Here is a 14,464-nt window from a genome sequence, read left to right as displayed (position 1 = left end):
GAAGGAGACTGCATGCTGTCCCGTGTCTCTGTCTCTGGGTGATGACTTCATCACTCGGGCACAGAGGAACGCCGTTTGCTTTTATACTTTGTGCATACACACACAATTATTTAAAATATCAGAGGTAAATTTATTGGGTGCTGTCTCTTCACCGTGATGAGGGTCTAAAGACACAATTTTATCACTACAAATATAGGGTTAAAAGTCCTTTTCAATCAAGGGTACTTCCATATTTGTGTTAGAAAATTTGTTCCAGAGTGATCTTGCAAAAATCTACTTCCATGTTGCATGTACATTTACAGTTGCATTGTGTTTGAACACTTCCATTCGATCCCACAAGCCGCTTTTATTCCCACAACAATTGCTTTTGATTAAAATTGTTAATGTCCCCTCTCATTTAGGGTATCCTCATATGAAAGAATAAAACTCTACCTTGGAGGTGTGGGGGGTCATCAGCACCCCTACTTTGGCACAGAATAATATAACAAAATGTTAATTGTATCTGTTGTAAACATTGACAATCTACATAGTCAGTCTTTTGTATGACCGTCGGGAGATATCCAACCCAGGATATCTCTGATTGGTCCACTTTCAGAACACATAAGTTGTCTAGGTGAATCATTGTATAGTTGCTGTAAATACATTAGAAAATAGTGGTTCATCAAAATCTATTTAATTTTACTTTGGGACCTACCGCCTTTTTCTCTAACCATGAACTAAAGAAAAAGCAAATGTATTGAATTTCATATTTTCCCAACGTAAATAGAATGACGGTTTACATGGTGTGTAATATAGCCCAGCGGGGCGCCCGAGACTTTTCTGGGGGAGCGCGTCATTTACAAAGGCCCAAGCTGACAGTGCGAGGCCTCTGTAAACTTACTTGCCAGGCTCTGGTCACGCGTCTGACAACGCAGCGCCAAATAACGCCCGTTGCCATGGAGACGTGATGTCAAATGATGCCGCAGGTCACATGACCCTGCAGTGTCATTTGACGCATCATTAGATGTGAGGGGAGCAGGTAGGGGGGGTGCAGGCACGGGAAATTTGTGCACCGCTGATATAGCCTGTACCAGGAGTGGCCAACTCCAGCTCTCAAGAGCTACCAATAGGTCAGGTTTTCAGGATATCCCTGCAGGTGGCTCAAACAGGGCCTCAGTCTTTGACTGTATCACCTGTGCTGAAGCAGGGATATCCTTAAGACCTGAGTTGTTGGTGGCCCTTGAGGACTAGAGTTGGCTACCCTGGCCTATACAAACACTGTGGATAGCCATAATAAATACGGCTTTGCACATGAATGCATTTGCAGGAGTCACACACCAAAATATAAGTTTGGGCTACCAGAACACAACACAAGAGACGCGAATCATTGTTTGAAAATGTTTTTGGAAAAATCTAAAAACAAATCCTTTTACTGTGCATGTGGAAAATGTATTGGCAGCAAAGGGGGGTTACATTTTGCAATCTCCATAATTTTACATAAAAAAATGGAAGTATATAAAGGCCACGTGGCTTTTTAATGCTTGGCAAATTCTTTGCGTACTACTAGGCAAATGTCACCTGATTCGCCAGCATTACTGAAACAGTCCTGATACATATCTCAAGCTCACATTGACTGGATCCAAAAAAGATTGTGAACAGCTTCCCACTCTTTGATTACCTTTATTGAAAACTAATTAACAAAACTGATAATCTATTACTGTAGTTCTCATGATCGATCAGCAAAATCCTGTTTCCCAGGGTTCATTAAATGGCTGCCTTTCAGTTTCAATCAATCCTTCAGTCAGTGTAACTCAGCAGCTACAATGTATTCTTATATTAATAAGGTAACATTATCTACTGTTACAGTTCGCAGCTCAAACTGCTGGGAATATTGGCAACAAATTATCACAAACAGGAAAGTGTTACAAAGATCTTGCACTGCGGTGGAGGTGGGCTAAAGCCCGCTATAGAAATCAGAGGATGCTCAGTATATTACAACTCATTAAAAATGGCATTGAGCTGAATTTTAAAATAAAAAAAGTTAGTAGTGATTATCTAATAGTACAGAACTGATTTATTTATAAAAGGACACGTAGGATATTATTTGGATTGCTAAGAAAACATGGGCTGTTATTAAATATAATTGAGTAATCCTGCCAATCAGTAATGTTTTTCAACATAAACAAATGCAGTATTTTCCATTCCATTGGTCACTACAATTAAACATGTATGTTATTTGAGTTAAAAATACAATAAAAACATCTTATATAGCTAGTTAAGATTTAAACTTTCAATCTAAACCCTGTGCTGCTGTTTAAGCTGTGCCGCTTAATACACAAGCAGTGCTTAACTTTAAAGCAGCAATACTACATCCCCCAACCCCATTTTTCATTCTTTTCATATGTAAAGCATGTGCTAATGTATAATTCTGCATTCTGACCTAAGCTGGCAATCATTTGGTGTAAAAATCCTGATTGTGTGCCTAACTAAATGGCTGCCTTTCAGCTCCAATCAATCCTTCAGTCAGTGTAACTCAGCAGCAACAATGTATCTACATATTACTACAGTAACATTGATTATTGTTACAGTTTACAGCTCAAAGTGCTTGGAATATTGGCAACAAAGATCACAAACAGGAAAGTGTTGCAAACATCTTGCTCTGCTGGGGAGGTGGGCTATTCCTGCTATAAAAATCAGATCATGCTTAGTAGTGTAGTGTGCTTGTAGGTGGTTATTCTAATTTGTGTATTGTGTGTGGGGGGTTACTATATTGTAGGGGGGAATTGTATGCATGTGTGGCCAGGGGGCGGAGGGGGAAATGAATGTGAGTAGGGGAGGATTGAAGGAGCTGTGTGGAGTGGGGATAGTGAGAGGAAAAAGGGGATAGTGAGGGATGGGGTGTAAGAGGGGGGAGAGAAATACATGAGGAGAGGGGTGAATAGAGGAAAGTGAGGAGGTGTAAAAGAGGGGAAGGGGCTCGCAGAGCTCCCAACATGCTGGAGGGGAAGGGGTGTGGGGGGGGGGGTGATGGAAACTCCTGAATAATCAGAATATGTTCACTCATAATGGGTCCCTGAAATTTTTTTTTCCTGGGGGGGCCTGCACATGTCTAGCTACGCCACTGAGTATATAATATTTAACTTAGTTTTTCCTTTTAGTTTCTAGAAATAAATGGTCTTTTACTACTGTATGTTACAATTCTACTTACTGGATGTCTAAGGGGAATAACGGATATCCAAACCATGGCTTAAGTCAAAGGAAACACCTATCTCAGTGCAATATTGTGGCAATAAGCAACACTGGGGAAAAAAAAACTCTTAGCTTGTTATGGAGTTTTTAACTTTAGTTTTGTACTAGGGCATGTTTGCTGCATAAACCTCATATTTAAGATCAAAAATCACAGTTGTAGATTGATTTCCTTTGAGTGCCTTTTATAAAGAGCACTATTATTTTATCTAAACATATTCATACATAATATTAACTTTATTTCATACTGCGCCACTCTCCCAGTGGTACTCAAAGCGCTTCACAATCACAGTACACAGTAGTGCACTTGCATGCCAATGAGTTTACAATCTGTGTGTTTTGATGCCTGAGGCACAAGGAGATAAAGGGACTTGCCCAAGGTCACAAGGAACTGACTCCAGGAATTGAACCAGGTTCCACTGTGCTTCAAACCCAGTGTCGTAGTTTACAGTCAGGATCTGTACTCATTGAGCCACTCTTTCTATCTGCTAATACACTGTATTACATATTACATTAACATTCATTTTTTTCACAGTAAACAAATAAGTACAAGTTAAATTTTAAGGCCCTTATTCATTATGTGTTGAATCGCTTCCCTGTGCTGGGGATGAGTTCAGCTCCAATCAAATGAGTCCTCTCCAGTAATAGGAAACAGCATATCGAATACGAAAATAGTGAAGTCGGATCCTATTGAAGGGCGATTTTTCTAATCTTTCAAGGGAGCTGAATACAATGTGTGTATAGATATAAATATGGAGATATAGATATATCATTTATATTGTGCTCGGTGGAACTGGACATTTATATTTTGTGATAGAACAGATGAGACCCTGTTAATCCCAGTTTTGCCACGCTCATTGATTTGTTTTGTAACTAGTTTTCCAGTGAATAATATACTGTACTAGATTTAGACATAATATTTGGATTGGCCAAGTCTGTCACAGCTGATGTTTATAAACATAATGATCTTTATACACAGACCATCTATTACATACCTCCAAGCTTCTTGCTTCTAGCCCAATCCAATTACAACTATTTTATTTTCAATTCCTTTTATGCAGAGGTATGTTAAAAAATCTAATTAAAGCCATTTATTGTACTTTCCTCTGCCTCTCAAAAAGGTTATTTAATAAAATACCAATGTACTTTGCCCTGCATGGGTTAGTACCTTTTTAAAACAGCAAAACCCCTTTTTTGTAGGGTTGAAGCAGGGGGTCTACGGAGCAGAGCCCCAATAATTTCAGCTCCGGGGACCCCCTACTTCCAGAGATACAAACCTCCGTAGGTGATGCCGTTATCTCCGTGGAGTTTAAATGTCAAGGTCACTCGGGCCAATAGGAAGTCGCAGAGGATGACGATGATGTCACGCTCACGCTGCCGCCGAGCGGCATCTTGATCAAGAAGAGGAGGCAGTGAGAGGAGGTGTGGCCGTGAGTGGTGCGCCCTCATTGACTGAACCGCTCACTTGACACGGCCATCGCCTGCCAGAAACAAATTTCAAAGTCTCTTCAGGAGTCTGCCGCCCTGCAGCTCCAGGCAGCACGCATATCGCTAATGGTATGTAAACCTACATAGGATTTCTGCAATTTGTTTCTGCGTTGTCGTTTTTTGGTATTATCACGGTCTAATTGTGTGTCTGAGATCAGATGCATTGTAAGGAACCCCAATCCTCTCTAATAGTGTGCCTGAGATCAGATGCATTGTAAGGAACCCCAACCCTCTCTAATAGTGTGCCTGAGATCAGATGCATTGTAAGGAACCCCAACTCTCTCTAATAGCGCGTCTGAGATCAGATGCATTGTAAGGAACCCCAACCCTCTCTAATAGTGTGCCTGAGATCAGATGCATTGTAAGGAACCCCAACCCTCTCTAATAGTGTGCCTGATATCAGATGCATTATAAATTATTCTGTATTTTGTACCATTTTCAAATAACCTGACAATTGCATGCGATCCTTTAGGGATGCCCGGGGAACCCAATGGTTCCTAGCAACCCTGGTAGAAAACACTGATCTAAAGAAACACAAGCAGTCAAATCTTTGCTTAAATAATTTTTACATTTGTGCGAGGAAGTCAGTTTGATCAAATGATTTACAAAAAGCCTTTATATTGGCTACCGGGATTTCACTGTTGAGTGATTACGTTAGTTTGCAGTCAGTTGACCTACAGTACAGTACTGCGTCAATGTTACTGGAAAGACATCCTGTCTCTCCACTGGGGCGAAGAATGCGATCTCCCAAAGAAAATGAGCAGAAAGCCCATGACACAGCTACTACGTCACAGGGTCCCTGTAATGCCAGACCACATCATGGGACAGTTCCTGGGAGGTTTGGGTGCCAAAATACACTATTTAAATGTGCTTTGTATGTACCTGCTGAAAGGTCAATATGGGACCTGAAACATTGTCCCTCCTCTGTTCTTGGCTGTCACATTAAGTGGAGAATTGCATTATGAATTTGTGAGTAGAGATGTGCGTAGTACCTCTGTCCTAGAAGAGACCTGCATTTTGAAGAATGTGTTTGGCTACATCATGGGGCTTCCAAAAGGCTTGGCAAATCAGACCAGTATTTAAATATTCTTTAAAGCTTTTAATGCCCTTCTAATAACCAAATGTTTTAGAGTGGTTTTATGATCTTTATCTAATCTCTCTTCTGCTGAGTCTTTGTGAGCTGTTGTACATACTGGTAGATTGTTAATCCAGACTTTCCCTTTTGTTGTTTTGTTTTGCTAATGATAGCTGCATAATTAGTTGGAGAGTGAATCTTTTTATGGAAACTGTTTACATTAATAAATGAACAACAACATCCTTACCTTCAATGTGGCACTGTTCCCCTTTAATGCAGCCTGCTTGGTTAAATCATAATTAGGTAACCGTTTTTGTGTCCATCTATCACCACTACAATTTCCTTGCACAGTTCCAATGAACTCGCCATCAAAACCCACCGAGTATTATATTCCTCTGCTTTTCTGTCTCTCAAGTCTAATATACACGAACCAGGTACATGTAGCTCTGAAAAGTCTGTCTCGTGCTCGATACGAGTGGTGTACCGATTACCCGGCACACTTCCAGCTACCCGGACATTACCCGGACCCGTCAACTGAGAAGTGGGCTCGGTGTCGGGTAATGTGAGGGCAACTGGAAATAATCTTATTACTTACCTTTCCGAAGACATCTAGAACCAGCAGTAGCGTTCCTGTGGCGGTGGCAGCATCGGAGGTGTCTTCAGCCGGCGGGGGTGCTGCAGGAATCACTTCCACAGCACTGGAGCAGGTAAACAGTGTGTGTGTGAGCCGCCGGGGAACCACGTGACCGGAGCAGGAGACGGAGTTTTCCTATTGGACATCCGTCTGTCCAATAGGAACGCTCCATCTCCTGTTCCGGTCATGTGGTTCCCCGGCGGCTCACACACACACACACACTGTTACCTGCTCCAGTGCTGTGAAAGGGATTCCTGCAGCTCCCCCGCCGGCTGAAGACACCTCCGATGCTGCCACCGCCACAGGAACGCTGCTGCTGGTCCTAGATGTCGCCGCCACTCTGCTGATAAGTGCCAAACCGGGTACCCGACCGGGTAGAACCATTGATTATGGCCGGGTACCCGTTACCCGTTTTTTTATATTTATATATATATATATATATATATATATATAGCAACTGTAAATATTACTGTATGTTCATTTGCATGTCTTAGACAGGTCTGCAACCCTGTCTTTCCCCATTGTCACCCAGCATACAGCGCTTCCACTGCAGCAAGGGATTCTGGGATATGACATGCAAATGAGCACTCAGTGCCACCTTTTGTCTCAAGCTCGTATTACACAAGCCAATCCTCAAGCCAATGCATGCTGTTTAAACATATATATAAATGAGGACCTGGTCCAACGCTACTCGATACTCTTCATTTTTTAACACCTTTCCTGTTGCATCCACCCACACACAAAATTCCCATTCCCATGCAGCCTAACATATCCTTCCCCACCTCATATCTGAGTAGAGAACACTGGACACTGAATCCTCCACACATTTAAGAAAAATAATGACAAAATTGGGTTTGGATGTCTGTAAACTGGTAATTGGCACCCAATTGTTTCCATCATATATTGCATAGTTGATGAGGTGGAAAAAAGACATATGTCCATTGAGTTAAACCTATGTTCTATTTAGCCGAAAGAGATACTCATCCTGTAATTGTATTTATATTTATATTGATGTAGAGCAGGGGTGCACAAACTTTGTGCTGCGCCCCCCGGCCTGCCAGCCCCTGTGCTCGCGCCCCCTCCCTGCCTAAAATCCGGCGTCAAATGACATACGGGGTCACATGACGTGACGTCACCCGCTGCGTCATTTGACGCGTGTTGCCATAGCGACACGTCACATGACCCAGTGCCTCATTTGACCCAAACGCGTCCCCAGAGACAAGGTAGGAGACACTGCAGAGGCCACACGCGATACCCTTGCACTTAATCTGCAGCCACTGCACCCCCACTTTACGCACCCCTGATATAGAGGAAGGCAAAGAAACCCCCACGTAAAACATCCAATTTTGTCTCCTAATGGGCAATTGCGATCAGATTTCTCCCTGGTTTAACATCCTGCCCATGTTTACTGTATTTAGTATATCCCTGCATTCCTTTCCTTTCTAAAAAGATGTCTAACCTTTTCTTAAAGATATCTACTGTATCTGCCATCACCGTCTCCATGAGTAATGAATTCCACATTCTAACTGCCCTTACTGTAAAGAACCCTTTCCTTTGTTGCTAGTGAAATCTCCTTTCCTTAACTCTCAAGATATGATCGTGTATCATTTCTACTCTCCTGGGGCTATTGTCATCACTCCGTTAACTTTAGTTTAACGCAAATCCAGAATACTGTTCCTTTTACAAGAAGACGCTGCCTTTATAATCCCTCAATGTTTAAATATACAGTTGTGATATATATTTTTTAATCTGTCACTGCGCATAAGAGATGCTTCAGTGAGCATGGCGAGTCGTATGGTTTATGCCAGTAGATTGTCCATAAAATGTTTCTCTTAGTGATTCTGTTTAGAAATGAGGACTGTGAAAGCATGTAATGTACTCCAATGCGAAATGTTGCAGGGACGTTCAGTGCCTTCTGTAATCTCAACTGCTGAAGTATGCAACTACCTGGCTTTAAAACAATCAATATTTTTTAATCGTATGCAAAGCAACTCTCCAATTTCCAATCACATTCTGACAAAAATGTAGCAACATGTTTGTGTATAATTGGGTCTTCTGCATAAATAGAAGTTTAAGGTCGAGTCTGCAATGAATCGTTATTGTAAAATATTGGCTAGCCTGGGGGTAGCCAACTCCATTCCTCAAGAGCTACCAACAGGCCAGGTTTTCAGGATCTCCCTGCTACAGCACTGGTGATGCATTCTTCGACTAATCGACTGAGCCACCTGTGCTGAAGCAGGGATGTCCTGAAAACCTGACCTGTTGGGGGGGTCTTTAGGACTGGAGTTGAGAGCTCCTGGACTATAACATATAACAGAGATGAGTGAGATGTGTAATTTATTCAAGCAAATGATAATATTTAAGAGCAGCTGAAGGAGTCGCTCAGTGGTAATGTCATTGCATTAGCAGCAGGTGAACCCGGTATTAATCCCGGTACTAATCCCGGTGTCTACTCCTTGTGACCGTGGGCAGGTCACTTTATCTCCCTGTGCCTCAGGCACCAACATTACATTTGTAAGCTCTTGTAAGCAAAATATGTACAGCGCTGCATACTCTGCCAGTGCTATATAAGAAAAAGGAAAGGAGGGGGGGGGGTGAGTAGCTTATTAGGAAGATTTAAACAATGTTGAAAACCTGGCCTGTTTTGAGGCCTGGAGTTGAGAACCCCTGAGCGACCCCAACAAAAGTCATGAAAGGATTTCTTTCAAGGGGAAATTTTCTGTGAAATATTATAATTTTGTGTTTTTTTTGCATCAGGCACCTGTCACTTTACTTATTTATTTTGTATTTTTTGAATATTTTTGGTGCGCAGGATTTTTTGTCTATTAATATATTATTAACGTTTAACAAGTACCATTATCACCAATTAGTAGCTGGTGGAGTAACTACTACAATTGAGTCCTTTCACAGTTAGCAAGTGTGATATCTTTTGACAATTCCTTTTGACTTAGCTATTAAAAATGTTGTGTTGAGGTATATTAATATATTTGTATGTTATATGTAAGCAGGTACTATTCTGATAAAGTACAGTTTAAAAATTCTGCCTGCAAAAATATCAACCATTCAAGAAAAACATGAAGTTTTTCTAACAGACACACACGCAGACACACAAAGTATAAAAAGAGTAAAACATCCTAATCATTTAGAAAACAATGTAGGTTGTTTTAGAAATGAAAAAAAATAAGTCTGTCCCTTTTTTTGATGTCAGAAGGCATTAATGCTGGTACCACTGTACCAATTCGAAGTTCTTCCATAGTTCATTGCATGCCCATGGGTACTGAATGTGTAGCATCCTTGTTCCACCAATCGGATGAATGATGGCTAAGCTGCTAAGCCATGTAAAGGCTAACTAATATTTTCTTGAGCCAATAAACTATTCTAAAGCATAAAATACTTCATTTTTGTCTTTACAGATTATACCAACTACATTTAATGGAAAAGCTAGAATGTATTGGTTCAATAACCAATATTGATTACATTTAATGTTAACCTTCACTGGAGCTTACAAGTGAGATAATGTAAATAGGCCACATAAAATAGAGGTAGTAATTTTAAGATAAGAGTAAATTAAATATGCCAAGTTAAACGGTAATCATCAGATGAACTGCATTAGAAGTAAATTGGTAAATATCCTTAATTTCTTCATACCCAGCTCGGTTGAAGAATGTTGAGACTTAAACAAGGTACTGTATCTTTTGTTTTTCTATAACTGACAAGTGCAATATATGCTCTATTTTGCATATTATAGAGACTGAACAGCATATTCAGAGTTTTTGTAATGTATTCTGGTCTTATCTGCATTATCAGTGGTAGCATGGATTACCTGGTTCTCAGCTTTGACTATTAAAGCTTTGTTTTATGTTAAAGAGGCATATTTTACATATATTTGAGTGCTTTCCATGAACGCTACTTACACATAAAAAATAACAGTGTGTCATGCTCTTATTCGCATGAATCATTCATTATACTTCAACAAAATCAGGAATGAGCAGACCTCTCCTGGAATTGTTATCCGTTAAATAGTTCTTATCTTGTAAAGGTTGTCCATAATAGACTTAACATGTTTATTATCTTTGTCCTTTGAAAGGTTTGCAATCATTATATTGCTGTTTTAACCCCTTGTATCTGATTTGTTTACACTTACCCTTCTCTGTGAGCTTCTCCTTTCTCCAACTCCTGGATAACACCCAAAAGCACCTTAATTGTTTCCTGGCTAGAACTGATCAGATTCTCCATGGTTTGGAGCTGTGCTTTTAAGTCTATTACTTCTGTGTGAGGCACAATTTGTTGGCATTCATCACTCAAAGCAACAGCCGTCTGACGAGGCTGATTTTTTCCCATAGGTAACACATTTATCTGCAGGGTCTGCTCATTACATTCCGTTGTTTGACACTGTAACTGTGTTGTACATCCTTTTGTATTTAAATCATGGGTTTGCAAGCCATTAAGATGTGCAGTTATTTTATTCTCCTCGGTCACTGGGCACACTGTTCGTTCAGTATCTGTTGCTGAATTTGATTCATCTGGGTCTGTCAGGTTTGGGTTGAGTGCAGGTAAATGAATTGTGGCTTCTTCTTTCAAAAGCACTTTTACATGTGCTGATTGATTGGACTGCACGTTCCCTAATGGCCCTTTGTCATATTTTGCTGTTCCATACAAATGGCAGATGACCTGTTCTGAAGTAGAGTTTGCTGGGTTTTGAAGAGAAGGGGACTCTTTAGTACAGCTGTGCAAATCAGTGCTTTTACATGCATCTGAACAATTGCTACTAGGAAGCTGATGAACGACCGCCATGTGTTCACTAGAATGTATCGTCAATTCTGCCACCACTTGATCATTGACCCGGCTGCATTGAACCGTCTCTCCTGAGTTTTTATGTTCTTTTTTATCCTTCACGTCTATTAGAAATCCATTGTTTTGACTTTTTAACGTATCCGATCCAGAGGCATTTTTTAAAGTATCCGATCCAGAGGCATTTTTTAAAAGGTTTCCTTTTTTGCGGTCCAGCGGAAAAGTCTGATAACGCTTTTTCAGATCAGGTGAAGTCTGAACTCCTGTGCTCTTTGTTACGTTGGGTATAGACCTTCGAGCAGGCATGGTCATGTATTTCCGATAAGCTTTGTAAGAGGGGGATTTTGTATCTTTCTCTGTTTGCGGCACCGTAGAAAGCAGTTTATCTCTTTGTTCATTTTGAGCTTCACAAATATCTTTAAACCTCACCTGAAGGGCTTTATTTCTTTTTTTAATCTGCCTGTTGGGGTCCAATGCATATTTCATCTCTAAGGCAAGTGAAACAGCTGGTTCAACTTCACTTTCAGAGGATGTCAGCACACATTTGTCCCCTTCTTTACTCACCATGATTCCTGCATACAAAAACAGTGTCATTGATTAATAATAAACTAATAATGTACAAATCTGTGTCATCTGCAAATTTACAAATGATGGAAGCCTTCTTAACCTTTGCAGCAGGATTATAGAGTAATTATGTATTGTAATTCAGATTCGTTTTACAGGCCATGATGCTATTATGGGGTCACTTCATTTATTGTTTCTGCAATAAACGATTCAGAAACATTGGTGGGGGTTCATTAAACTGTGGTAGTGCAGATTGGGGCACGATCACAAACTCACACTGCCTTGAATTAAAGTTTCCGTGCGATCGTGCTACCTATGCTACTACCAAGTTATGCATTTAACCTTTCATGAATGTTTAAGAATAAATGATCTTGTCCTTTTATTTCCATGCATTTAGAGTAAATATTTTAGACCATAGGTATTGGATATTATTTGCAACAGTCCAGTGGAGTTTTGGCACCAATGCTGAGCATTGATGAAGAGCAAAGATTTTATTCCACTTTTTTGGAACAAGGTTAACCTTTATGTCCCATCTATAATAACCTGAGCAGTTCTGATTCTTTATTTCAACCATTTTCGTTTAACAGTATATAGAGACTAAAACTATTGTGTCAATTTCTTTGGAGATGGCAAAGAATGTAATAATATACACGTATAAGACAGAGGAGGATGTTTTATTCAGCTTACTGTAGAATTTGGTGAAGAAAAGGAAAAAAAAACACTTTATGGGACAATTTTTTGTAGACAACTCTTCTGGAAGATAACTTTTCTAATAACTGCAAACGAAATACTAAAATGTTTAACACTATTACTTGTTAGTTTGTCAATTGACATCCAGGGTACACTTTAAAAAAAAAAAAGTGACATCTGTCCGTAGTGATAACATTTGAATCATTGCTTATTAACACCCTAACTAGCGTTCTTTAGTACCAGATAGTTGCACGGTGCAGTGTAAGGAATCAGTCCCAGGTCAGGAGTTGTACTACAGTATATGTGGGGGGAATCCAGCTCTTGCATTAGTCACATGCCAGATCTCCTCCAGTAAGGTAGAACGTGCAGACCAGGGGTAGCCAACTCCAGTCCTGAAGAGCTACCAACAGGTCAATGTTTCAGGATATCCCTGATTCAGCACAGGTGGCTCAGTCAAAGACTGAGGACTGAGCCACTGATTGAGCCACCCATGCTGAAGCAGGGATATCCTGAAAACCTTGACCTGTTGGTAGCTCTTGAGGACTGGAGTTGGCCGCCCCTGGTGTAGACTTTCTGCTTCTGTGTCTTTTAATAACATTTTAAATCTCTAATTGTTGTACTGATTTTAATAAATGGGTGTAGACGGATTGTACCACAATTGGCAGGCATCTTTATGCTAATTCTATTTCCATTAAATACAAAACAGATTAATAAATTTACATCTAGAAAATGGCGAAATGCTGTTACATTGTTACCTGTTGGGCATATCCTTACTATGTAAAACTGTTGTACAGACTGATGTGGTTTCTTAGTTTTGTGTTAAACCCATGTCTTTGTGAAGTCCACAATTATGAAATAATAGTGCTAATATGGTGGAAATGAAACTAATCTTCGAAGCAGAGAATCCCGTGTTGAATTGTGAATTGAAAATAGTTCCTATTTTGTCCTGTATATCTTAAATCAGCCGAACAACTGTTTGTCTTGGTATTTTGAAAGTATCGAGAGAAGAAAGCTGTGTTGAATGACAGTACAGAAGAAAATCTCTCTTATCAAGCAGCCAGATTAATGGAAGGCTGAATACAGTTTACAGGTGACATTAAAAAGCATGACAGTCATTTAAATCAATGATGTGAAAAGGTTTCCGATAAGGAATTGTGCCTTTTTAAAGCTTTTATGCATAAAAAGCATTTCCCTGCCATGTGAATCCAGCAAACCTTTATTGGTAGTGGTTGTAATTATGCACGGAGATATTGGTTTTGTAATCATTGCTTGACAATTTGTGCCATTTAATTAAATGTCTTAAAAGTTTTTACATTATTTTTATTAAATGTTATTAAAGAGTAAATCTTTGAATGCCCCCACGTTTGTGTTTATTATGTTTATTACAATAAATGATGTGCTATGCGCTGCACACTTTTTTACAATTTACTATTTCCCAGTCTCACATTCTTAACTAGAAATATGTTAAGACTGGAGTAGTGCTGACAGGTAGTTTTACGCATCATATTCTTTGACATTTCAACACTGTGTTTCAAGGTTACATGGACAAGAACCACCTGCATTTTGGGCTAAAGATGGATTTTATACCCATGAAATAGTTTGCTAGACGCTCCTTTATTCTTTTTATGTATACCTTCTATTCTCAACCAGATCTGCTAAACATTTAGAAGAGTCCAATTCAAACAACTTGTTTTATGAACATATGCAACATACAAAAACAATGACGTAAATGTCATTGCTAGTTCTCTCTAGTGTCTACACTAGGAAGATTGGGAACACTGCTTTTGCACCCATGCTGTGATTGATGGCAGAAGAGTAATAAATTGTAATCTTTGATTAATAGTAAAGAGGTGATTCCATAAAAATTGAGCTTTTGAAAAATAAAAGCATTTAATCTATAAAATCTTAGCCCAGCTCACTGACTTTAAAGCAAATCTGAAATGCTCAAAATTGAAATGGCTCTTCAATAAACTTTCTTCAAATACACCTAAATTAAA

At 39.7% G+C, this 14,464-nt stretch overlaps 2 protein-coding genes across 5 annotated transcripts in view; one reads left to right on the top strand and one right to left on the bottom strand.

The window, feature by feature from the left end:
* DOCK1 (dedicator of cytokinesis 1) overlaps positions 1-14,464 on the top strand; it is a 279,647-nt gene that overhangs the window by 141,497 nt on the left and 123,686 nt on the right. The gene's annotated exons all lie outside the window — the stretch shown is intronic.
* The window catches only part of INSYN2A (inhibitory synaptic factor 2A), a 52,726-nt gene that overhangs the window by 15,489 nt on the left and 22,773 nt on the right, over positions 1-14,464 (bottom strand). For all 3 annotated transcript variants that reach the window (XM_075612252.1, XM_075612251.1, XM_075612253.1), the window contains one exon: positions 10,567-11,785. In XM_075612252.1, coding sequence (XP_075468367.1) covers positions 10,567-11,780 — 1,214 coding nt within the window. In that variant the 5' untranslated portion in view covers positions 11,781-11,785. The remainder of the gene's footprint in view (positions 1-10,566; positions 11,786-14,464) is intronic.

The sequence above is a fragment of the Ascaphus truei genome, chromosome 8, assembly GCF_040206685.1.
Source record: "Ascaphus truei isolate aAscTru1 chromosome 8, aAscTru1.hap1, whole genome shotgun sequence".
NCBI classification, from domain to species: Eukaryota; Metazoa; Chordata; class Amphibia; order Anura; family Ascaphidae; genus Ascaphus; species Ascaphus truei.
Note: the sequence above shows the minus strand (reverse complement) of the source record. Positions and strands in the feature narration are given on the sequence as shown.